This window comes from Bufo bufo, chromosome 2 (assembly GCF_905171765.1).
Source record: "Bufo bufo chromosome 2, aBufBuf1.1, whole genome shotgun sequence".
Classification (NCBI taxonomy): Eukaryota; Metazoa; Chordata; class Amphibia; order Anura; family Bufonidae; genus Bufo; species Bufo bufo.
In genome coordinates this window covers 281,996,930-282,022,729 of record NC_053390.1, presented here as the reverse complement: position 1 = coordinate 282,022,729, position 25,800 = coordinate 281,996,930, and the positions used below count along the sequence as shown (strand labels likewise).

The 25,800-nt window shown below is 42.3% G+C and overlaps 1 protein-coding gene across 1 annotated transcript in view; it reads left to right on the top strand.

Annotated features, from left to right (window-relative positions):
- Positions 1 to 6,237: 6,237 nt before the first annotated feature.
- The window catches only part of USP30 (ubiquitin specific peptidase 30), a 67,107-nt gene continuing 47,544 nt past the window's right edge, over positions 6,238 to 25,800 (top strand). The window contains 3 exon segments of the mRNA XM_040416606.1: positions 6,238 to 6,432; positions 15,372 to 15,481; positions 21,466 to 21,645. Coding sequence (XP_040272540.1) covers positions 6,362 to 6,432; positions 15,372 to 15,481; positions 21,466 to 21,645 — 361 coding nt within the window. The 5' untranslated portion in view covers positions 6,238 to 6,361.

Sequence of the window (25,800 nt, the reverse complement as noted above, 5' to 3'; positions counted from 1 at the left end):
ATGATGTATGACATATACCACACCCAGTAGTAACATCAATTTTGCCATGATGAATAGAATTCCCAATTCAGAGAACTTACTTATGCTGCTTTATAGAAAATTAGTTAAAATATGGAGAGTTTTCTCATATTATTTATGAGATTTGGAAAATTTAGTCCAATGTAGAGCTGGGGATTTAAGGCATAGTGAAGATAAGCGAGTCTGGGAGGAAGTGTTTAGGTCATCAGTCAGTCACATTGTCATCAGGACAGAGAGTGTGGAGAAAGTTTTCACTAGACTCCAGGAAAGTTGGGTGGATTTGGATTTTTGAGATTACCTTAGCTATGCATAAGAAAATCCTAGGTGCTGCCTTTGTGGATGGTCTTAAGGATCATCTGCGGCCGTCTAGTGTTGGCTAGGCTTGAGAGAAGTTCATTTTGTCCCTATTTTGTCATATTGTTAAAGTTAAATCAAACAAAGACCTAAGGCGGGCGTGGCTGCCTATCAGTCCTCCCCACAAGGGGGGGGAGGAAGACTTTGTATGTACTTGCCCACTTCCTCGCCCGTGGGAGGAGCTACAAATGTTCAGCCCCTTCAAATGAAACACCCATAGGGAATTAACAACCCAGAATCAAATACTGGATCCCTATTATTTATATAATCCTTAGGATCTAATTCCATTGCCTCATAGAAAACATGTTCCATGATCTCTCATGGCTAAGGGTAGTATCACATGTGTAGGAGCATCTAGTAATGCAATTCCTACTCCTCTCACCAATTAATCACCGTCTTAAGGGTGTGCAAAATAAGATCCGATTACTCTGCTGCATCTGGAGGGGGGGAGGCTGGGAGTAGTAAATAAAAATACTTTTTCCCACCTCTGTAAATAGAGTGCTTTCTGGGAGTAGTAAATAAAAATATAAAAATTCAAATTTACATGAATGTCTCCAATTAATAACCACATTTTTGAGTTTCTGGTAGATCATTTCAGGTTCCTGGAAGATGGATCATTTCGGACAGGATATGCTGTTCCTACTTAATCTGATGTTGTCAAGAAAGAACCACTCCGTCCAGCAATGGTAGTGCAGGAGACAGAGCTGAAGACACTCGCTGAGGTTGGTAAGATAGCTGAGGGTAAGACTACTAACATCCAGGTATGACTTCGGTATCACTCATTATTATGGTCTAATCTGGTGAAGCAGAGATTTTGTTTGATCCATAGATAAGCCCATCAATAATGAATGCTGAGTGTATGAAAGATGTTTGATGCCCTGATGCTGCCTGAGAAGGTAGAGGCTACATTATTACCTGAAGTCTACGCTAAGTGGAAGTCTGTGTGATACAGGATGGCTTATGGCCAGTGGACTTCCAAAAAGTTTGTATTTTTCTAAAAGTAAAAATCAAAGGATAAAGGTAGAAGTGATGATAGGACTCTGGAGAGTTGGTAATAAACTCTTCCTTCAGAGGGCACTCTACCTGAAGAGGATGGATTTAGAACATGGGCAAATCGAGAGAGAGAGAAGGTGTGACTGGGTTCTGTAGTGGATGGCTCCTGGGTTCAACAATGCCGCCACTAGGTTAGTTGAAGGTGAATGCTGTAATAATGATGGGAGAACTATGGGAGTTCCAGGAAGGCATATGCCAAGGTCATCTTACCCATTTCAGAGACTGCGGATTGACTACATTTAGAACAAAGGTGGAACAGTGTGAATATGTCTGTGTCTATATTGATCTCTTTCCAGGATATTCGGAGATTTGGCCTGTAGCAAAGGCTACAGCTAAAAGATACTCTGAGGTGAGAGTACCTATCCCTGGGGTTTTTCTCCCTCCGATATACATCTAACCGGAAGATAGGCCTAAGTCCTTATGAAGTACTCTTTGGGAATGCTCCTGGATTAGGTGTCTATTTCCCCAATAGTTCCAGATGCAGCATAGTAGTTTTCCAAAATTATGTTGTCTGTTGCACAAATTATTGTCTAATGTGTATTTCCAAGTTTTAGTTGTTTCCTAGAATCCAGACTGTATAGAAGCGATACATTCTTTACAATCAGGAGATCGGGTATTGGTGAAACGAGAGACGTGTGGAAAGTCCTAGAGCTACGGTTTGAAGATCTACATCAAGTCTTGATAACCACCGTCACTGCTGTCGAATTGCAAGGAGAAACTGATCGTATTGCAATCAAGTGCCAGAACTATAAGAGCCATAATGTTGTTTCATGCCTTATTGTTTGTTCCATATTGTACAAAGGGGAAATCACAGTCAAATCAAATTCCAACGGTGTTATATTATCAAGATGAGTCAGGAACAACTAAGTTGACTTTTGCAGTATAGTGGACTGTAAGACAGATGACAGATAGGACACTTGGTTTTGGTCTGATAAGTACATCTGTGTGACTGGGACTGACCCAGTCTATGGTAATTGTGTTTAAATATGACCATACCAACTGTGGATATTGGAGATTAACAGAATGGAGTAATAGTCTGAAGTGTTGGGAATATAAACCAGTGGAAACTACCTCTAGAGTCAGTAAAGGTGAAGGTTTGTCACAAAGAATGACTGTCCTGAGGGAAACACCACCAAACAGTTGTAAACATAATGTGTAATCCTCTGTTCCTGTCCATTAGAAATCCTATCCAACAGGATTTGGGGATATATGTGTTAGGAGCATGTGTAAAGTGACAAAGATCCCCTAGGCAAATTTAGAAAGTTGGTAAGAGAGAAACCTCAAAGTTCAGTTGCATCTGTGGCTCCTACATCCTTAACTACAGTTGGCATAAAATATTTGGCCAATTAAAAAAAATAATAATAATATGACAACCTGACCTTAGAGACAGGATTTATACAGAAAAGCCCTTTGGTGTTTTCCCTCCAGGATATTGTTCTTACATAATTCAGCTGAAGAAGAAAAGTAGTGACTCTAACGTTTACTCTGACAGTTGGTTTATCAACCAAAATGATCAAAACACAGATATCTGGTGATTGTGTGGAGATTTGAAACTCCGACCCAGGATACAGGTGGAATGAAGTGGTCAATGTACCCTGATCAAGTCCTGATCGGGTACTGATGCCATTTGTTCTATTCTCACCTCCTGAGTGGGATCAAATCAGAAAACAATGTCCGGTCACGACTAAGAAGGTCCCTCCCTACATCCTTTGACTCACATGTATACATTGATGCCATAGGAATCTGTAGAAGAGTTTCTGATGAATTTAAAGCAAAAAGTCAGATAGTTGCAGGATTTGAGTCATTAACTCCCATGATTAGTAAAAATAAAAAAATTCTTTTTTTTTTTATTGGATTAACATATCTATTGTCATCAACAGAGATTTGTGAATTATATCCGTGATGCTGTTAAGGGAATGGTGGAACAACTGAGCTCTTTTCCAGTGATGACTCTACAGAACCGACTGGTCCTTGACAGCAGAAAAAGGAGGGGTCTACAGGAACTGCTGCATCTACATTCCGGACAACACTGCCCCTGATGGAAGGATCACCAAGGATCTGAAGAAACTGATGTACTTTATCAAATGAACTGATGGGAAAAATTCTGAAATTAATATCATGGCCAGAATAATGTTTTGGGAACTGGTTCAGCGACTACAATGTTATTAGAGTTTGGTTTTAACAGGCTGTCATATAGTTCTACATTTTAGGAAAACTGTTTAGGAAAATGTATAATACATCCATGCCCACACTATGTATATGTGCTGTGCCCCTGTCAAAGACAAAGATTATTCCATCCTTAAGTAAATAAAACCTTGTTGATGGTTGCGGGGTAAATAGGAGAAGGTGAAGGCAAACCTGAAAGGGAGTTGAGGGGACCTGGTGAAGCAATAAGGAAAGTCCAGCTCTTCGCTGTTTAGGGCGTTGGGAGAGTACCTCACTTTGCCTGTTCACCTTTGGTCTATTTCCCGCAAAAGGAGGGATTTGTGAGAGATGGATTTATTATTCTATGCATATATAATGCAAACATTCTGTAGTACACATTTCTGTCCACTAGATGGCTGCAAACCATATGTATGAGAAGGTCAATAAGGGAGGGGGAAGAGGGTATTACATTACAGTTTTCAAATCTACCTATGAACTCAGAGTTGAAGTTGCAGAAACCACTCCTATCAGGTTAAGGAGCCAATAGTCTCTTCTTAAGGAACACCCCTTTTGTGATGTCATGTCTGCTATTTAAGTCAATGTACTGTGAATAAAGGGGCTCTTCTACCATGGCTCAGGGAAGATGAGAAGATGCTTTCATGAAACCAACTATGCGTCTGGTCTCATTATAAAGCAGTATGGTGTACACATACTTATTCTTCTAATTGATTTGGCACCACACAAAGAAGAAGGAGAAGCGCATGAATTGCGCTAACAACTATTATTATTTATATAAAAAATTACTGGCACTAAAATACCAGCTTGGCTGGTGATATACTGGCTGGGTGGTAACCCTACCGATCTCATGGCAAACTGAGATCAAATCTGCTGCAGTCTCCTGTCTGGGCTGCCTGTGTTGAACCACCTGCAGCAGGGAAATGGTGGAAGATACAGTTGAAGTTGAGACTTGCAGTAGCCATCCCAGAACCACAGAACTGAGGCCAAAATTTGGGACTGTCCCACTGGATCTGGGACAGTTGGAAGGCATGGGAAGCCACACAGAGCTGCTGGATCCATGACATGACGGACACCAGAAACGCCTAATGGACACGACTGACTTTTAATATGTCACTCTTTTTGACTAGAAGAACAACACCACACGTGGCACTATTTTTCCCATAAATAAACCTACAAAATCTACAACTATGGGTCCATTCACACGTCCGTTGTTTCTTTCCTGATCTGTTCCGTTTTTTGCGGAACAGATCTGGACCCATTCATTTTCAATGGGTCCTGAAAAAAATTGAACAGCTCAATGTCAGATTTTTTTTCAGGACCCATTGAAAATGAATGGGTCCAGATCTGTTCCGCAAAAAACGGAACAGATCAGGAAAGAAACAACGGACGTGTGTGGACCCTTAGGCTACTTTCACACTAGCGGCACGGACCTCCGGCAGGCTGTTCCGTCGGGTGAACAGCCTGTCAGATCAGTCCTGCCGCTAGTGACTTTGTGCCCCCGGACTGCCGCTCCGTCCCCATTGACTATAATGGGGGCGGGGCGGAGTTCCGGTGAGAGGCTGCCAGAATAAAACTACGACATGTCCGACATTTATTCTGGCAGCCTCTCGCCGTGCCTCTGCCCCCATTATAGTCAATGGGGACGGAGCGGCAGTCCGGGGGCACACGTTCACTAGCGGCAGGACGGATCTGACAGGCTGTTTACCCAATGGAACAGCCTGCCTGCCGGAGGTCCGTGCCGCTAGTGTGAAAGTAGCCTAAGACTACATGCACACGACCATGTGCCCCCCGTGGCCGTATTGCGGCCCGCATACACGGGCACTGGCCATGTGCATTTCGCAGCACGGATCCATTCACTTGAATGGGTCCGCAATCACGGAGATGCGGAACAGAGGCACAGATCGGAAGCACTACAGAGTGCTTCCGTGGTGTTTCTGGCTGTGTCTCCGCACCGCAAAAAAGTAGCGCATGCACTACTTTTTTGCAATGCGGACTGTCGGATACGGATCGCAGACCCCATTCAAGTGAATACGGACCGCACGGGCACGGAGCCTTAACGTTCGTGTGCATGTAGCCTAAGTCTTGCAAGGGAGGCTGAGGCAGGTGTGAACACAGCCTAACAGCACCTCTGTGGCCCACTGGTGAGGGCTAGTGTTGAGCGAACTTGTGTTTTCAAGTTCGGCGTACAAGGTTCAGGTTATCTAAGAATTCTGTTATGGATTCCGCTACCACGGACCATAAGTTATTGTCCGCGGGTAGCGGAATCTATAAACAAAATTCTTAGATAACCCAAACCCGAAGCTTGTACACCGAACTTGAAAACACAAGTTCGCTCAACACTAGTGAGGGCATCTGTGGCCTTTTAAATAGAATTGTATAAAACGTTTAGCAAATATTGGGGGTACATAGCACCATAGGTACGGTTCATGGGAACCCTTTAGTGTAAATGGGATGATGCTGCCATTGCTGGGGTGGAGCTTATGTATAACTCATGAAAGAGAGTGTTTGTCCATATTGCTCGGCCGCTCCACTCCTGTCTGGTTGGTTCCTGTACATGAAGTCCACCACTGCAGACAGGGAGGACGCGGGCGCACGCGCTCTACACTCATAACACAAGGCCGGGTTTCCATGGCAACTAAGCCCCAGCAGCAGTCACGCGGTCCGCTCACTAGAGCGTTCCGTGCTGGATTTCCTGGTGCTCTCATTCTAGCGTTCTGAAGGAACAAGAAATGGGAATAATTAGTTCCGTTTTGCGGTGTCCGCTGCGGGCGTGATGCTCAGCGGCTCATCCCGGACCTCTGAAGGGAGAGTCGGCGTGCCATTACGCAGAAGTCCTGGTGTCAGGTTAGTGGGAAGGGAGTCAGCGGGGAGCTGTGGATTGGACGGGTTAGGCCTCAGCTGCGCCCTCACTAGTTCACTATGGCTGCAGTATGAGTTTCGTCTCATAGTCCAGGTCCTGTGCTGCTCCTTCTGTGCACACATAGATCTACAGGTGGATAATATCTCTATTATATGTAGTAATACAAAGTGTGACAGAACATGGATGAAGACTAGGGAACTTGCCTGAGGCTAGTGTCCCATGAGTGTGTTCTCTCCGTGTGCTGGCCGTATTTCCTGGACCATATGCGTCTCCTGTGACCTCTCCTGGCTGGGAATTCCTTCCTGACTGCAGGTCTCCTGTATTGTACTCCCATAATGCCAGGAGCATAGCACACCCGCAGTTAGGAAGGGTCTCACAGCGTCCTAAGTCACTAAATGCTGTCGGTTCTGGTCAGAGGAGCAGTTTTTGTTCCGGGAAATATGGCCGTCGCACAGAGCCTGTTTCCTGGACCCAATTTGCTTGTGAGGAACTGGCCGTATACCACTTTCACACGTCAGTATTCAGCCAGTGTTTTGCAAGTCAAAACCGTGGGAGTCATTTATGACGGGTGCTACGCCAGTTTATGGATTAGAAAAAGTGGCAAGACCCCGTTATGCGACTTTTTGAACACCTGTGCAACAAAATATTTACCACATTTTACACTTGGAGAGGAGTAAAAGTGGAATGAAACCTACTCCAGTCAAATTTATGATGAGGCCTGAGGTGTGTAATAAATCGGGCACTTTCTTCGCCAGCGCAGAGGGGCAAATGCTTTAGACCCACTCCTAGTTTTGGCTTACAAGTACTGTTCAAAAATACTGGCTTACAGAGGTGTTGGAGTACAGTAAACCCAAAATACGATATTAACACTTATGGAAAATATTCCGACATGCTGCCGTCATCCTTGCTCAACCCCGCATATGAGAGTGATCGCTGCATTACTAATGTCCGACCCGCTCCAGAACAGGGATAATTTTTGTAATTACCATATGACCTGCAACTTTCCATTGACTTACCGACATCTTATGTTTTAGTAATAATAATTCCTATTGGAGGTTCATGATCCTCCACCTGTTGTTAATATCTCTATTAAATTTTTTCAGAGGATTTCAGTTTAAACCTCTGATCTATGTATTCTTACCCTTTGCTTAATAAAGCATAAACATAAAAAATAATAATAAAAAAAAATACTGACCAAATACCATGTGAAAGTAGCTTTTGGTCTAATATATACAGTGGGGGTCATTTATGAAAGCTCATCTGGGCAAAGGGCATTTTTGCCACTAATATAGCAAAGGGCATTTTTGGGGGCATACTAAAAGGAATGACAGAGTGGAATGCCCATAGACTTAAACAGGAAAGTGGAATGCCCATAGAGAATAATGGACCAGAGTGGAATGCCCATAGAGAATAATGGACCAGAGTGGAATGCCCATAGAGAATAATGGACCAGAGTGGAATGCCCATAGAGAATAATGGACCAGAGTGGAATGCCCATAGACTTTAACAGGAAAGTGGAATGCCCATAGAGAATAATGGACCAGAGTGGAATGCCCATAGAGAATAATGGAATTGTAATATTTGAATTAGAGACAAAACCATTTGACATATCTAATTCAGTGGGATTATTTAATGTTCAGATTAAGTGGAATTATCACTGTTTTCTGCAGAATGTCACACTGAGCGCACACCCAGCGTATTTGAGGCTGCGAGAAATGTGCAGGACAGCGGGAAATACACTGCGTATGCGCTAGTTGTTAATATCTCTATTAAATTTTTTCGGAGGATTTCAGTTTAAACCTCCGATGTATGTATTCTTACCCTTTGCTTAATAAAGCATAAAAAAAAAATAATAATAATAATAAAAAAAATACTGACCAAATACCATGTGAAAGTAGCTTTTGGTCTAATATACACGTTTGAATACACCCTTAGGGTAGGGTCACACTGAGCGCATACGCAGCGTATTTGAGGCTGTGAGAAATGTGCAGGACAGCGGGAAATACACTGCGTATGCGCTAGTTGTTAATATCTCTATTAAATTTTTTCGGAGGATTTCAGTTTAAACCTCCGATGTATGTATTCTTACCCTTTGCTTAATAAAGCATAAAAAAAAAATAATAATAATAATAATAAAAAAAAAAATACTGACCAAATACCATGTGAAAGTAGCTTTTGGTCTAATATACACGTTTGAATACACCCTTAGGGTAGGGTCACACTGAGCGCATACGCAGCGTATTTGAGGCTGTGAGAAATGTGCAGGACAGCGGGAAATACACTGCGTATGCGCTAGGAGCAGACACACAGGGCTTTCCCTCCGCGGCCCTGTGTGTGCAGTAAAGGTTCGGAGGCGGGCCGAGCGCACTGACGTAACTGTGACGCACGGGGCCACTTCCAAACCTCACTGCAGACACAGCGGAGAGAAGTCCTGTGTGTCTGCTCCTAGCGCATACACAGCGTATTTTCTGCTGCCCGGCCCATTTCTCGCAGCGTCAAATATGCTGCGTATGCGCTCAGTGTGACCCTACCCTTAATTTGTAAAAAAAAGAAGCCTCTAAAAAATAAACGAGGCAATCTGTTTGGTTGCTATGGGCAACTGTCAGCTGTTCCTCTGTACAGGTTTTGATAAATCTCCCCCTATGTTTTTAGGTTTATCAATTTGTTGTAACATTGTTTTTGTTTTTTTACCCTTTTCTCTGAGGATGTAATTTGCTACTCCATACACTCCCCTGTGGCGCTGCCGTTGTTTACCACGGCGTTATTCTTTGTCTCGGCGTGTCATGTTTTTCCTGCTGGGTCAGAAATGTCGGTTTATTTGTATACTTTTTATTTTGACCCCTCCCCACTTCCCATCTCTTCTTTGTTTTTGCCTCCCTCCTGTTTTTGATAGAGCTGCAATACCACACACAACCTGAGGACAGGTGTGGTGCAACATGCTATAGGAGTTTCTTCAGTCCCCCCTACATTTTACGAGTAAAATTCTGCTCAGGAATTACGCTGGGAAATTTTGATGCAGCAGAGTCCTATTGCAATGAAAGTGCACGCTACAGAATTTCAGCGGTGAAGCTTTCCACTGAAATCTCTGTCAAAAGAGAGAACATGTTCATTCTTTCAGCGGAATATGGAGCGGAATGCACTGCCAGCTATAGGGAACGGCAATGGCTGCGCTGCTCATGCACCGACTAAATCAGTTGGGGCGGGACGCATTTGGAATTTCCGAACTGAATTTCTCCGCTTGGAAATTCCGTAGTGTGCATGGACCCGTAGTTGCCCCCATGTATCCTCCACCCCAAAATCAGAGCCCATTCCTAGTCCTGGGCCTATAGTTGGTAAGGAAAGCTGCTGTGTCTTTAGTTCAAAAATTAAATTTCCATTATTCTCTAGGGTTATTCCACTTCCCATTATACCCTTTGAATCCCCTTTCATCTCCACTTTATTATTTGCCACTGAATTTGGAGATTATGTCTGCTAAAGATTTATTTGATATGTTGAATGGTTCACACTCCAAATCACATTTTACTTCCCATTATACTGTATTGGCATTCTGTCATTCACATGTTATTCCATAGAAAACAGCTTTAATCCCAGATAGTTTTAAATTTACAATGTGCTACTCTACCCAGGGAACACTTGCGGTAAAGGTTAATGTCCTACATAACACAGATTTAACTGCAAATGAGCTCATAGTTTACTTCCCATTATAGTCTATGGAGATTTCATTCTGTCATTCCCCTTGTCATTTCATAGAAACCAATGATAATCCCACTTAATCTCAATTTTAAATGATCCCACTGAACTTGAAGAGTAAGCCTGCTAAAGATTTATTTGATATGTTGAATGGTTCCGACAGCAAATCATGTTTTACTCCCATTATAGTCTATGGGCATAATATTGCTAAATAACACAGATTAACCTACAAATAAAATCACATTTTACTTCCCGTAATAGTCTATGGGCATTCCATCGTGTCATTCACACTTTTCATTCCATAGAAAATAATGATAATCCCACCTAATCTCAATTTAGATCAATGCTACTGTGCTTGGAGAGTATGCCTGCTAAAGATTTATTTGATGTCATATGGTTCTCGTCTCCACGGCCCATCTTTCTTCCCATTATACTATTCCATTGTGCTATTCACCTGTCATTCCATAGAAAACAAGAAAAAGTCAAAGTTATTTCAATTGTAAAAGATGTTACTATACACGGGGAAGATCTGTGGTAAAGGATAGGTAGATATTTTTTTCAGATTTGCCTACAAATTATCTGATACTTTGCTTCCCATTATACTCTATGGGCATTCCTTTTGGCTTCATTATAGTCTATGGGCATTCTCTTCCCTTGTCAAAGTCTATGGGCATTCCATTCTGTCATTCCTTTTAGTATGCCCCCATTTTTGCCACTATTTTAATGTGTGTGTGTGTGTGTGTGTGTATATGTGTGTATATATATATATATATATATATATATATATATATATATATATATATACACACTGCTCAAAAAAATAAAGGGAACACAAAAATAACACATCCTAGATCTGAGTTAATTAAATATTCTTCTGAAATACTTTGTTCTTTACATAGTTGAATGTGCTGACAACAAAATCACACAAAAAAAAAAAAATGGAAATCAAATTTTTCAACCCATGGAGGTCTGGATTTGGAGTCACACTCAAAATTAAAGTGGAAAAACACACTACAGGCTGATCCAACTTTGATGTAATGTCCTTAAAACAAGTCAAAATGAGGCTCAGTAGTGTGTGTGGCCTCCACGTGCCTGTATGACCTCCCTACAATGCCTGTGCATGCTCCTGATGAGGTGGCGGACGGTCTCCTGAGGGATCTCCTCCCAGACCTGGACTAAAGCATCTGCCAACTCCTGGACAGTCTGTGGTGCAACGTGACGTTGGTGGATAGAGCGAGACATGATGTCCCAGATGTGCTCAATTGGATTCAGGTCTGGGGAACGGGCTGACCAGTCCATAGCATCAATGCCTTCGTCTTGCAGGAACTGCTGACACACTCCAGCCACATGAGGTCTAGCATTCTTCTGCATTAGGAGGAACCCAGGGCCAACCGCACCAGCATATGGTCTCACAAGGGGTCTGAGGATCTCATCTCGGTACCTAATGGCAGTCAGGCTACCTCTGGCGAGCACATGGAGGGCTGTGCGGCCCTCCAAAGAAATGCCACCCCACACCATTACTGACCCAATGCCAAACCGGTCATGCTGGAGGATGTTGCAGGCAGCAGAACGTTCTCCACGGTGTCTCCAGACTCTGTCACGTCTGTCACATATGCTCAGTGTGAACCTGCTTTCATCTGTGAAGAGCACAGGGCGCCAGTGGCGAATTTGCCAATCTTGGTGTTCTCTGGCAAATGCCAAACGTCCTGCATGGTGTTGGGCTGTAAGCACAACCCCCACCTGTGGACGTCGGGCCCTCATATCACCCTCATAGAGTCTATTTCTGATCGTTCGAACAGACACATGCACATTTGTGGCCTGCTGGAGGTCATTTTGCAGGGCTCTGGCAGTGCTCCTCCTGTTCCTCCTTGCACAAAGGCGGAGGTAGCGGTCCTGCTGCTGGGTTGTTGCCCTCCTACGGCCTCCTCCACGTCTCCTGATGTACTGGCCTGTTTCCTGGTAGCGCCTCCATGCTCTGGACACTACGCTGACAGACACAGCAAACCTTCTTGCCACAGCTCGCATTGATGTGCCATCCTGGATAAGCTGCACTACCTGAGCCACTTGTGTGGGTTGTAGACTCCGTCTCATGCTACCACAAGAGTGAAAGCACTGCCAGCATTCAAAAGTGACCAAAACATCAGCCAGGAAGCATAGGAACTGAGAAGTGGTCTGTGGTCACCACCTGCAGAACCACTCCTTTATTGGGGGTGTCTTGCTAATTGCCTATAATTTCCACCTGTTGTCTATCCCATTTGCACAACAGCATGTGAAATTGATTGTCACTCAGTGTTGCTTCCTAAGTGGACAGTTTGATTTCACAGAAGTGTGATTGACTTGGAGTTACATTGTGTTGTTTAAGTGTTCCCTTTATTTTTTTGAGCAGTGTGTGTGTGTGTGTGTGTGTGTGTGTGTGTGTGTGTATATATATCAGACACTCCAGCCCCAGCAAATTTACTACTTTTTTTACATGGAAACTAAAAAGTAGATGAAAAACTATGCCAGACAGGCGCATGGACAGCCATATATGCGTCTGACTTATGATTAGGTGTACACCTCATCATAAAATAGTCGTATACTATGGCAGCGCAGGGGGGACAACAGGCGTAAAAAGCTGTCTTAGTAAATGTCCCCAGTCAGTGATTGTGAACCAAAAACAAGTGCAGAACAGGTGCAAATCTTTCCATTATACCTTATCTCTGTGTAGCTTCCACTCCTGGTTTTGGCTCACAGTCACTGGAGGTCATTTACATCTGGCGCTACACCGGTTTTTGGCATAAAGTTGCAAGTAGAGATGAGCGAATTTCATATTTTGAAATTCATTCACACTTCGTTTGTTGGTAAAAGGTGAATTGCGTCATGGATTCTGTTCCTTTAGAGGAATTCCGTTATTCTTTCCATCATAATAGAAGTCTATGGGCTGCAAAACGGATCCGTCCCGTTTCCGTTATGCAGGGGAGGACTCCGGCATAATGTAAACAGGACGGATCCGTTATGCAGGCCATAGACTTCTAATATGACGGAATGAATAACGGAATGCCTCTAAAGGCATTCCATTATGCATTCCGTCATAGAATTGCGTTATGGTCCGTGATAACAGAATCCATGACGCAATTCACCTTTTACCAACAAACGAAGTGTGAACGAATTTCAAAATATGAAATTCACTCATCTCTAGTTGCAAGGTGCTGTTTTGTGACTTTTTAAATGTTCGTGCAACAGTTTTTTTTAACATGGGCCTTTTTATACCATCCTCGCCACTGGGATGTGGTGAGGCCCGGACCGGGGCTGGCCAATCGGTCCCTGCGCATTCACAAACATTTACGCCATTTCCTGACGTAAAAGTTGTCAAAAAAGTACTGCACTTAGAGAGTGGACAAGAATTTCTAGAGGTGGGATGACGACTCCTCCCTCGAATCCATGAATCCCTCGAATTTTGCTGGATTTGTGGGATTCGAGGACTCGAATCCCGACGTAATTTATCCCATACGAATCCGACGAATCCCGGTGGGGCCCAGAGTGACTGGTGGCGGTGGCAGGGCACAGCAGGAGATGAGCCCTTCGCTGCTGCGGCAGGGCAGGGAGAGGCGTCTCCCTTCCCTGTTCCTCTGATAGGCTGCCGGCACAAGGCCCGCAGCCTATCAGAGGCCGGTGTAGGCGGCACGGTGACGTCATCATCGCGCCGCCTGAGCCGCACAACACGGGACACAGGCCAGAAGAGGCCTGCATCACAGCGGAGGTAAGTAAAAGTGTTTTTTCTTTTTTATCTGTTACTGGCACATTAAGATGTGGGGGGAGAGGCACTATGATACTACTGGCACATTGGGGGGGACACTATGATACTGGCACATTGGGGGGGAGATGGCACTTTGATACTGGCACATTGGGGGGGGGAGATGGCACTATGATACTGGTACATTTTGGGGGGAGATGGCACTATGATACTGGTACATTTTGGGGGGAGATGGCACTATGATACTGGCACATTGGGGGGGGAGATGGCACTATTATACTGGTACATTATGGGGGGCGATGGCACTATGCACTTGATACTGGCACATGGGGGGGGAGGCACTTGATACTGGCACATGGGGGGGGGGAGAAGCACATGATTGGGGGGGCATCTATGGGGACACTTACTGGCACATTATTGGAGGCACTATGGGGGTCCTTTTTTACTGGCACATTATTGGGTGGCACTGTGGGGCTACTTCTTACTGGCACATTATTGGGCGGCATTATGGGGGCCCTTTTTACTGGCACATTATTGGGTGGCACTGTGGGGCCACTTCTTACTGGCACATAATTGGGGGGCACTATGGGGGCATCTTCTGAGGCCACAAAGAAGGGGTATTTTATATGGGGGGCTCTGTGTGGTACTAGTATTAGGGGGTTTATCTGTTTCTGCAGTATAGTATCGGGGAGCACAGCGGAACAGTATTGGAGGTGGTAGGATGATTTGTCCAGAAGATGCAAGGATGATGGAAAAGTAGTAAACGAAGATTATTTTTTTTTTTGTCAAACTGCAGAGATGAAAAATGGTGGTCTGGTCTGAAGGTCTGAAAGGAGAAGATGAGGAAAGAGAACATCTAAGGCGACGTCACTGGATGTAAGAGGTATGTGTGCTGTACTGTATTTCTGTAGTGATAGGAGCAGGGGCGTAACAATCGCGGTCATATAGGGTGCGACCGTGACTGGGAGGTGGAGGTGGAGGTTCAGACAAACTGACGCGGTCTGACTTTGTTGTTCACACAATTCTTATGTACATGATTCGAGATTCGAAAGATTCAATATATTCGAGAACCTATTCGGATTTGAAAAAAATTGGATTCGTCCCACCTCTAAGAATTTCACTTTAGGCGCACACTGCCAGAAGATGCGCCTAATTTATGACTAGGCGAATCATCCAGCAACTCAGGGCCGATCAAAGACCCACGTAAAAAGCCGGCCTTAAATAAATGACCCCCCATTGTCTTGTGATCTAAGCCTTAGTGGGGATTTCCACTCCAGTTCATTTTCTGACATGTAATATAGGTCTGCTAGTAAATGACGATAAAACCGGCTCCTGGATTCCCCTACCTGTCTGAGAGCAGGGGTCTGCTGTACTTCCCAACTTTACCACTGAGGCCATACTAGTTGACCTCTGGGTAACAGTGCTGGCTGATTTGACTTTATGTATTAGAATACAATTTATATCTGTCATTATACATTTCTTCTTCTTTTTTTACTTTAGATGTAAAATGATGAAGAACTGGGGCATGATTGGTGGCATTGCTGCAGCTTTTGCAGCTGGGATATATGTTTTGTGGGGACCCATCACGGACAGAAAAAAGAGCAAAAAAGGTAAGATAAGTTGATGTGTAATCAGTAGCTAATGTATGTTACATACCATCCACATAATAACAGGAATCACTATGCTTAGTACTGTGGTGCGATTTATCCCTAATGAACAAAATGAGATACAATGTGGCTGATAATGCTAGAGGTCAGATAACTACTTCCTGTCCTACCATCTGAAGACTGGACATATCCAAAGACCAGGGCTTACATTGAAAATAATGGCCATGCACTCGTATACCCCTGCAGCTGACCACTCAATTTGAATACTTAGGGGTGATAATAAAACCGATACCAGCTGAATACATAAAACCGAATCTAGCGCCATTGATTGCTAAATTTGTAGTCAAAACTAATGTTTGGTGCAAACTACCCCTTACGGTAATTGGCCGTTGTAACCTACTTAAAATGATATTCATGCCACAACTATTATATATATTACACAACTCGCCGGTATGGATCCCACAAAGGATCTTCTATAAGATCCAAGGGATCTTTAGATCACTGATATGGAAACAGAAACAACCGAGAATTCGCATAGAAACACTCCAAAAAAGTAAGGAAGAGGGCGGCTTATCTCTTCCGAACCCATAGTCGTATTATATAGCTCCACAATTACAACACATTAGAGGGTGGATTAATACAACTAATTTAGACCCCTCAGCTGATATTGTTGCCCACACTATGAAACAAAAAGCGCCTATTGCCGCGTTGGAAATAAGTAGGCATCACCCTCTTGGTAAAAAAACTACCCACGCTTTTCCTTTTAGCCAAGGTTTGGGCAAAATTTAAAGAATTAATGAATCTGACTGAATTCAATGACATTACACCAATATGGCGAAATCCCCAACTACCAGAAATATTCAGGCTGGAAGGTTTTTCCCCATGGGAGGAGAGGGGCATACTCTCTTTGGACCAAATTCGATCGCATGAAGTGTTTAAATCTTTTACTTAACTCCAGGAAGAGTTTGGCCTACCCAAAACGGCGTTCTTCGAATTCCTTCAATTAAGACATTGCCAAGGAACATAGTAATTGCCGCCTCTCCTCCTGTGGTGAAACAATTACTGGAAGCTAGAGTTGCCAAAGGCCTGATATCCCAATTATATAAATACATTCTTGGCGCCACTACCCCCTCAACCCCTTTAGTTGTAAAGGGGAAATGGGAGGAAGATGTTGGAGCAATATCTCAAGACCAATGGAATGACATCCTGGCTTTAACTCCTAGTCTTACTTTGAATGAGTCTGAGACTATCTCAGCTATACCTGCTACACAGAGTGTATAGAACCCCTAAACTTCTATTCAAAATAGGTGTGCGACCGGACTCCACATGCCCTAGATGTGGTGCAACGGAAGCGACACTGCTTCACATGGTATGGAACTGCCGAAAGCTGGGAAAATATTGGGAAGAGATACGGGAAATCATAGCTACAGCAACTCAGATACGATTGCCCAATGATCCTAGAATCTGTGTGTTGGGTATACTGGAATCCACTGGATTAAATGATAAATTATCCTTATGTATCCACAGAATGTTGTTCCAAGCGAGGGTTCTAATCACTAAGCACTGGATAAGAGATAGGCCTCCCAACAAGCAGGAATACATAAATAGGATGAATACAATCTTACGTCTTGAAAGAGGGGTATATGTCAAGAGGAAATGTCCAAACAAATTCTGGTCAATATGGCAAGGCTGGTTAGAATCTGGGAGTTTGGCTTCACTAGCACTGACTAGGGACTGCATGAGAGGACAACTGTCCTTAATGGGACATTTATCTTAAGTTTACGCTACATATTAATGATGATCGTGTGCTCAAATTTCTGTTAACTTAGGTGGTTATGACCTCCTTTGTGAGATGTTTAAATAAATTACAGTGAAGATGGGGTGGTGTAGTCATCTCTCTGCAAGATAATATTAGGGTGGGGGGGGGAGTTGGGTGATAGTTAAATTTATTTAACAAAATTTTTGTATTGCTCTGTATTGTCATTGCATTAGGTTTTTGTCCATGTAAATGACTGGCAGGATCCTGATCATTGTGTGCAATGTGTACTTTACTTTATTTAAAATCAATCAAAATGATTTTGATAAAAAAAAGAAAATAATGGCCATGGCTACTGAATGTGAGGATTCAGGAGTTAAAGGGCATCTGTCAGCAGATTTGTACCTATGACAAAGGGCACGTATAGCCCAAAACGCGTCAAGTTTGTTCCTGCATGTAATCTTCTAAATAAAGTATCCGGTTTTATCAGAGACAGCACTGGATTTTCATTCTTATTTTATGAAACTGGCTGACCTGTTGCATGTGCGCTTGGCAGATGAAGGCATCTGTGTTGGTCCCATGTTCATGTGTCCGCATTGCTGAGAAATGATATTTGAATATATGCAAATGATCCTCTAGGAGCAACAGGGGCATTGCCGTTACACCTAGAGGCTCCATTTTCTCTGCAACCACTGTGCCCTCTCCACTTTGATTGACAGGACAAGACAGTGAAAACGTCATTAGGCCTGGCCCTGTCAGTCAAAGTGCAGAGGGTGCGGCAGTTGCAGAGAGAGCAAAGCCTCTAGGTGTAACTGCAACGCCCTTGTTGCTTCTAGAGACTCATTTGCATATATTAAAAACATCACTTTTCGCAGAAATGCAGGCATATATGAACATGGAACCAACACAGATGCCTTCAGCTGCCAATTGCACATGCAACAGGTCAGCCAGTTTCATAGGTGCAAATCTGCTAACAGATGCCCTTTAACCACCTAACTGTTCTGCCCGAACGCGGGGGGGGGGGCGCTGCTTTAGCTGCTGATATCTCTTGAATGTTGAGTAGAAGCATGGAATAGGTCTTGTATGAAAGTCTGGAATGCCAAATTTCAAACAAGACCAAAATGACAGCAAACAGGAGATATCACTGTTAGAAATTGAGTCGGGAATAATCTCCAGTAAAAACTGCTTTCACTTTAAGCTGTATTCACTGCATCAAGATTTCTAACAGTGATATCTTCCTATGTACTGAAGATATTGCTGTCATTCTGGTATTGTTTGAAAGCTTTCAAACAATAGTTGCTACCAAATCAGAGATATGAGCATCTAAAGCAGCCCACCCCCTACTTCAGTCTTCAGTTCAGGAGGGGGAGCAGTTGCAGAGCTGTCAGGCTGCAAGAGGAAAGGGAAAATAGTAAAAATGTATAGAAATTTGGCATTTATGATTATTGTAGTGACCCACATAATAAAGTTATGTTATTTTTACAACACAGTAAACGCTGTGTATATAAATTCAACAAAATAATGTTAAAATTGCTGTTTTTTTGTTTTTCCCCCCAAAAATTAAAATGCAATTGTGTCCTCTGAGTTGTGCGCCAACAAAATTTATTGCAGATACACATTAAAAATCTACAATAAAAAAGTGACATTTTGGTAGGGTTTTTCCAATTTTAATGTGACTGTTAGGAGGTTAAAGGGGTTGTCTGCTTTTTACTATTCATGACCTGTCCTTAGGATAGGTCATCAATATCAGATTGGCGGGGTTCCGACTCCTTGCACCCCCGCTGATCAGCTGTTTGAAGAGAAGGCAGCACTCATACCGGGGCTGCATTTCTGCTCCGTTTACCTGCTCGCCATAGCAATTGCAGTGGTGAGCAGGTGTAATTACAAGTATGATGTCCCCATTCACTTCTATGGAAAGGTTTGAACAGACAGAGCTGTCCCATAGAAGTAAACGGGGACATCATAATTGTAATTACACATGCTCGCGATCTGTAAACGGAGCAGATCGACAGGGGTGCCAGGAGTTGGACCCCCACTGATCTCATATTGATGACCTATCTATAGGATAGGTCATCAATAGTGTCGGGGATATAAAGCAAAAGGCTTTATATAAAAGAGAGAAAGGATCAAAGAAAAGAATTTCAAATGATTATTGATCCTCGAGGTGGACATATATGACACCTCCAAAAAAAAATTGATTGGTTATTTAATTATATTGTGCAATCAGTAAAACAAAGTACAAGCATCTATGCAAAAATATTAATAATTTATTATACAATAATTAAAAATACAATCAAAGATTAATCAATGGGAAACTCAATAATCTGCAAAGATACAGAGTGATATGCAGTACCCAAAATTCGCCTCTATAAAATACCAGCGTATACACAGTACCACTTCCGACAACACTTTTTGAGATATAAAAACTCAATAATGTTAATAAAAGATACAAACCCTTGCTCTGCACCCAACTATGACAAATCTCAGATAATGGGGTAGCAATATAAATTATCAAGCCTGGTATTGATTATGGAATGAAATTATTTCAATCAGAGAGTTACCTCTGAAATTAATATTTAGGTATTTTATTCAGTAATATGCATCGTTACTGAGTAGTGACAATATTGATGTAGCACTTTTAACAACTATACATCTGCCAACAGTGGGGAGTTTGCTAAATATCAGGCTGATTAATTTATATCAATACTACACAAAACAAAGTTATACATTACCGAGAATACAGATGATGTGCAGGGACTAAGGGAAGTCAGCTCTAAGGTACGATCTGGTCATTAGGATCTTTCTCCTGGGTTTTCTTTTTTTCTCTTGTGTTTTCTCTTTTTTTCTTGGTGGTGGTGGTCCCTTACCTTATGTGTGTGTGGTTTATGATCACAAACTTATCGGTTAGACAGATCTTCCTAGCTTGGAGCTTTCCAATCCTTGTCGGCTAGGAGTGTACATATGATAAGGACTGTGATGTCATTGTATTACCCAAAATGCACTTCTGCTGTTGGTGTAATGTTACTCATTTACCCCTAGGTGACACTATTACCTAAGCTATTAGTATCATTCTATTAAGGGTTAAATATCCAAATATCTCACATTCTATTCACATGACCTCTGGAACCTAAATCAAAGCTACATGGATTAATTATGACACTTCTTACCAATTAAGGACAGACTTCTAGGCGCCCCTTTGAATGTTTCTCACACAGTTAATTTATGGGACCGATAATAATATGAATGAGCCTTGTTTTCTCACAGAGATATCTGTGCCTCCTCTGTTACACTAACGGTTAATTGATTGTTAGTAAAAAAACACCACATCTTTACAGATACTCATTAACAAAGTCCATACCCAAACTGTCTTTATCATATAATAGGAATATATGCGTTTCTAAGAAAAAATAAATAAATATATATATATATATATATATATATAAACAGATACATAAACGTCCTTAATAATACGTAACAGTATAAAACGATACATATGTCTTATAGATTTTCTTATACAAAACTTTAGTTGATTATAATCGTATATAGATATCACAGCTTTTCTGCCTCATTAATAAATACCAAACTGTAGAGGTAATTAGCACCAGCTGCGTCTAAAGAGCACCCTTATCTCCTGTCATAAATCCATAAGGAGACAAGAAGGCCTCTTTTCAGACTGGTACATCCATGAGAAGAAATCTTATTAACAGTGTTTTAGAAGTGAATATTCTCCTAGCGAGAAATATATACAAGATACTGGATACATCAAGGTCCTTCATAACATATAATAATATAAAATAAGATATATGTCCTACTGATTATCTTATGCTAAGAACGAACTAAAGCTCATTATATGAATACACAGATAGTATAGACTTTTCCTTCATTAATGGGCATTAAATAGAAGAGTGATAGGTACCAGATGTGCCTAGCTAATCATCTTATCTCAACCATAAACTTACACATCTGCAAGAATAAACCCTAATGAGCAGTAACCTCCCCATTAATTTATATTCCACTCTACATGAAGATTCCCACAAGATGGTGAATATAATCCAACATGGCTTTTATGGGCCATTAATATCCACTATAACTAGAATAATTATATAAATGTTTTATACACTTATGAAAAAGCACAATAATAGTAAAAAGTGGACAACCCCTTTTAAGGTTTCTGTTTTCGATTCCATTATAACAATAGTCTCACCTACCACTTTGTCATTTTGTTCACTAGGACTTGTACCTGGTCTTTTGAATTTGGGCAACACTTGTTTTATGAACTCCTTGCTACAAAGCTTATCTATCTGCCCATCTTTCATTCATTGGTTGGAGGAATTTACATCACAGTACCAACACAAACAAAAGGACACGGCACAGCAGTACCTGTCTGTTGCTCTGCTGCAGCTTTTAAAAGGTAATATTAAAAAATGATAAAATGCTTTTTCATTATTATTGATGGTGCCTACATGCTTGAAGTGGCTCAGTCACCAGGATCAACCCTATTAAACCAGACATACTGTTACCATACGGGTAGGGCTCATCATGCTGATTAAAATGATACCTTTCTTTTGTCTAAAAGTTAAATAGCTGCAGATAAATCTGCTTTTTTTTCCCCTATGCAAATGAGAAGTTTGAGCATTAGGAGGCGGGGCTCATTTTAGAACTGCTTTGTAACATCCCTGTGCTCTGCACATTCCCCCCCCCCCCCTTTTTGATTGTCAGCGCTAGATGTGCTGAGGGCAGAACTGAGTCTTAGCATATAGACATATAAAGCAGTAATATGTAGATTAGCTTTCTGAGCAGATCTCAGTGTAGTAAAGCTATAGTACATAGTGTATATGATATACAGATGCTAGGACACAGCTCTGCCCTCAGCATGTCTAGCCCTATCAATCAAGGGTAGGGGGGGAGTGTGCAGGGCACAGGGGGTGTTACAAAACGGTGCTCAAATGATTTAGCCCCACCTCCTGGTGCTCAAGCTTCTCATTTGCATATGCATATAAATGCAGATTTCTCTGCAGCTGACAAAAGAAAGTGCAAGGGCAAGAATGTGCAGCTCTAGAGTGCTTCCTTTATCATAGAAATGTACAGTATGTAGTGTTTGCTGCTATCCACAGCTTCAAAGCACGTGGAGTAAAAAAACAAGAATAAAAACCAGCCAAACAGTCGGCGCCAGTCACCTGTAGGGCAATGGAGTAGGATAGGATGGTACAAAGGGATCTAGTCCTGTCAAGAATGGTTAATTGGAATCTATATACACACGATCCGTTGAAAGAACGGCGGTCGTGCGTTAGTAGAGGTACAGGGGTAATTGGGGATAAATAAAACCTCAATCCTGGTAGCAATTCCAAGTTAAAATCAATAAATAAAATAAATTGACTAAAGATAAAATAAATAAAATTATACATATAAGTAACTCCCTTCACAGGGGGAGATAGACTGAGGGATAAGCATAAAACACCCAAAGGCTAAACTCCCCCGGCCAGGATTGCTGGTAGAGTCGCAGGAACAAACTGCAGTCACCACGCGAGGCTTCTGGAAAATTCCTTTTATTTGATCAAGGCTCAACGCGTTTCGGGGGCTGCGTAGATGCCCCCTTCCTCAGGAGCAATGTATAAGTAAAAACATATATAATATATGTTTTTACTTATACATTGCTCCTGAGGTTTTATTTATCCCCAATTACCCCTGTACCTCTACTAACGCACGACCGCCGTTCTTTAAAGGGATCGTGTGTGTATATAGATTCCAATTAACCACTCTTGACAGGACTAGATCCCTTTGTACCATCCTATCCTACTCCATTGCACTACAGGTGACTGGCGCCGAATGTTTGGCTGGTTTGTCATTTCTATATACAGCTATCATTGCTGTGTATTCAGCCACTCGTGGCGGCCTACCACCTATCCATCTTCCTACTCACTATAGATTTCTCTCCCCTACCCGGTGGTGCCCGGTTGTTGTCTTAAAGACCACCTTTGGAGATTCCTTCCAAGGGTAATCTAAGACTAACACTCTCTCTTTTTTGGGGGATTTATTTCCCCTTTTCCTCCCTTATCCACAGCTTCAGGCATCCACAGGGAGTCTTTGAACCTATCCCTAGCGAACAGTGGGGGTCCTACTGTATTATAGTTACAGCTCTGTTATATGACGGGTTTATAAATATAACAGTACATTGAAATCCTGCTTTATGTATGAATATCTAGCTTAATATTTAACGTTATATTCATGGAAAACTATATATATATATATATATATATATATATATATATATATATATATATTTTGGCTGTAATTAAAAAATAAATACAAAATATGGTCCTTCTTTAGCACAGGATAGGGGTGTGATAAGTGTCCCATCAGCAGGGGTACGACTGCCAGGGCCCCCACAGATCACAATAACAAGGGCCTGTGCTCTTCCATTTGAATGGAAAGGTGGACATGCATGTGTGCTGCCACTTCACTCAACTCTTAGTGGCTGCTGACGGCGATACTGTACTGACTACAACTTTGATATATCATCAACTGCATCTCCTGTGATCAGCGCAAGTATATTATCAATATATATTACCTCCGGAGGTCCGGTGTCAGCAAGGGCGCACTGCTCATGCGTAAGAACATTCCGGCCGGCAAGAGACATAGACGCGATCACTGCAGGGGAATCAAAATATATAAGCATCAATGAACACTTACAACATGTAAACACACAACTTAACAGGTTGCTGACATAGGACGAGAATGCTCGTCCTAACTGGCCGGTACTTAACTCCTTAGGACGAACATTCTCGTCCTAGGGTTAACCGGCTGCCCCACACGCGCTGCAGCGATCAGCAGCAAGGGCCCGGCTGTATCTTCCCCTGCTGTATCTTCCAGCATCGGTAAAAACACAGATGCCGACGAATTAACCCCCCTGTATGCCGTGGTCACGCTGACCGCGGCATACAGTGGGTTTGCGGCAGCTTTTACATCCCCATCGGGTCCCCGTGCTGTGGTGATGGGGACCCGATGGTTGCTATAGCAGCCCTGATGCCTTGCACAGGCAGCGGGACTGCCAGCTAGGGCTGGGTCTCCTAGGCAACTGTCAGCGTTTTACAGCGTAAGGCCTCATGCACACAACAGTATTTTTTCGCGGTCCATTCCGTGATCCGTTTCCGTTTTTGCATCCGTGTGTCTTCCTTGATTTTTGAAGGATCACCAGACCTGAAAAGTGAAAAAAAAAATCTAAGTCAAGTTTGCCTTGCAAATGATAGGAAAAAAACGGACATGGACGCGGATGACAATCTTGTGTGCCTCTGTGTTTTTTCACGGAACCATTGACTTGAATGGGTCCGCGAACCGTTCGTGAAAAAAATAGGACAGGTCATATTTTTTTGACGGACTGGAAACATGGATCACGGACGCGGATGACAAACGGTGCATTATCCGAGTTTTCAACGGACCCTTTGAAAGTCGATGGGTCCGCAGAAAATCACAGAAAACGGAACAACGGACACGGAACAAAACAACGGTCGTGTGCATGAGGCCTAACGCTCTGACAGTTCAATACAGCACAATACAGATGTATTGTGCTGTATTGAAACAGGGATCAGACCCTGAAATGTTGAAGTCCCATAGTGGGACCAAAAAATAAAAAATAATAAAAGTGAAAGAAGTGTTTTTAACAATAATTTTTTTTTTTTAAGCTTCAATAAAAAAAAAAAAGCCCCTTCCCCATAAAAAGAGACATATAAAATTGTAAAAAATAGAAAAAAAAAATATAAAACACACACACATTAGGTATCGCCGCGTCCGTAACAACCTGCTCTATAAAAATACCCCATGATCCAGCCCGTCCGTTCAACATTGTAAAAAATATAAATGTAAAAAAGCGCAATTTTTTGTCACCTTCTATCACAAAAAGTGTAATACCAAGCGATCAAAAAGTCATATGTACCCAAATATAATACCAATCAAACCGTCATCTCATCCTGCAAAAAATGAGTCCCTACAATCAGCCAAAATATAAAAAAGATATGGCTTTCATAAAAACATGATTGTTTTTCTTTAAAAAATTGTGCGCTCTGCCGTGTTCCCGTACAGCACATATGGGGTGTTTCTGTAAATTGCAGAATCAGGGTAATAAAATATAGTTTTATTTGGCTGTTAACCCTTGATGTGTTACAGGAAAAAATGAATTAAAATGGAGAATCTGCCAAAAAAGTGAAATTTAAAAATGTAATCTCCTTTTCCTTTAATTCTTGTGGAACACCTAAAGGGTTAAAAAAAAAAAGTTAGTAAAATCAGTTTTGAATAACTTGAGGGGTGTAGTTTCTACAATGGGGTCATTTATTGGTGTTTTCCACTATGTAAGCCCCGATGTGGCGCCTGCTCTCACGTGCAGCGGGCATCATGGCCGGCAGATCTCTGCTGTTTCGCAAAGCAGAGACCTGCGGCTAATTACCGTGACCGGCAATAATGCCGATCACGGTAATTAAATGCTTTAGATGCACCTAAATGCACAAAAACCGATGCGCCGTTTAGTCAATTCGGGCATCGGTAGTTGGGCTGAACACTCTCGGCCTTGCTGTCA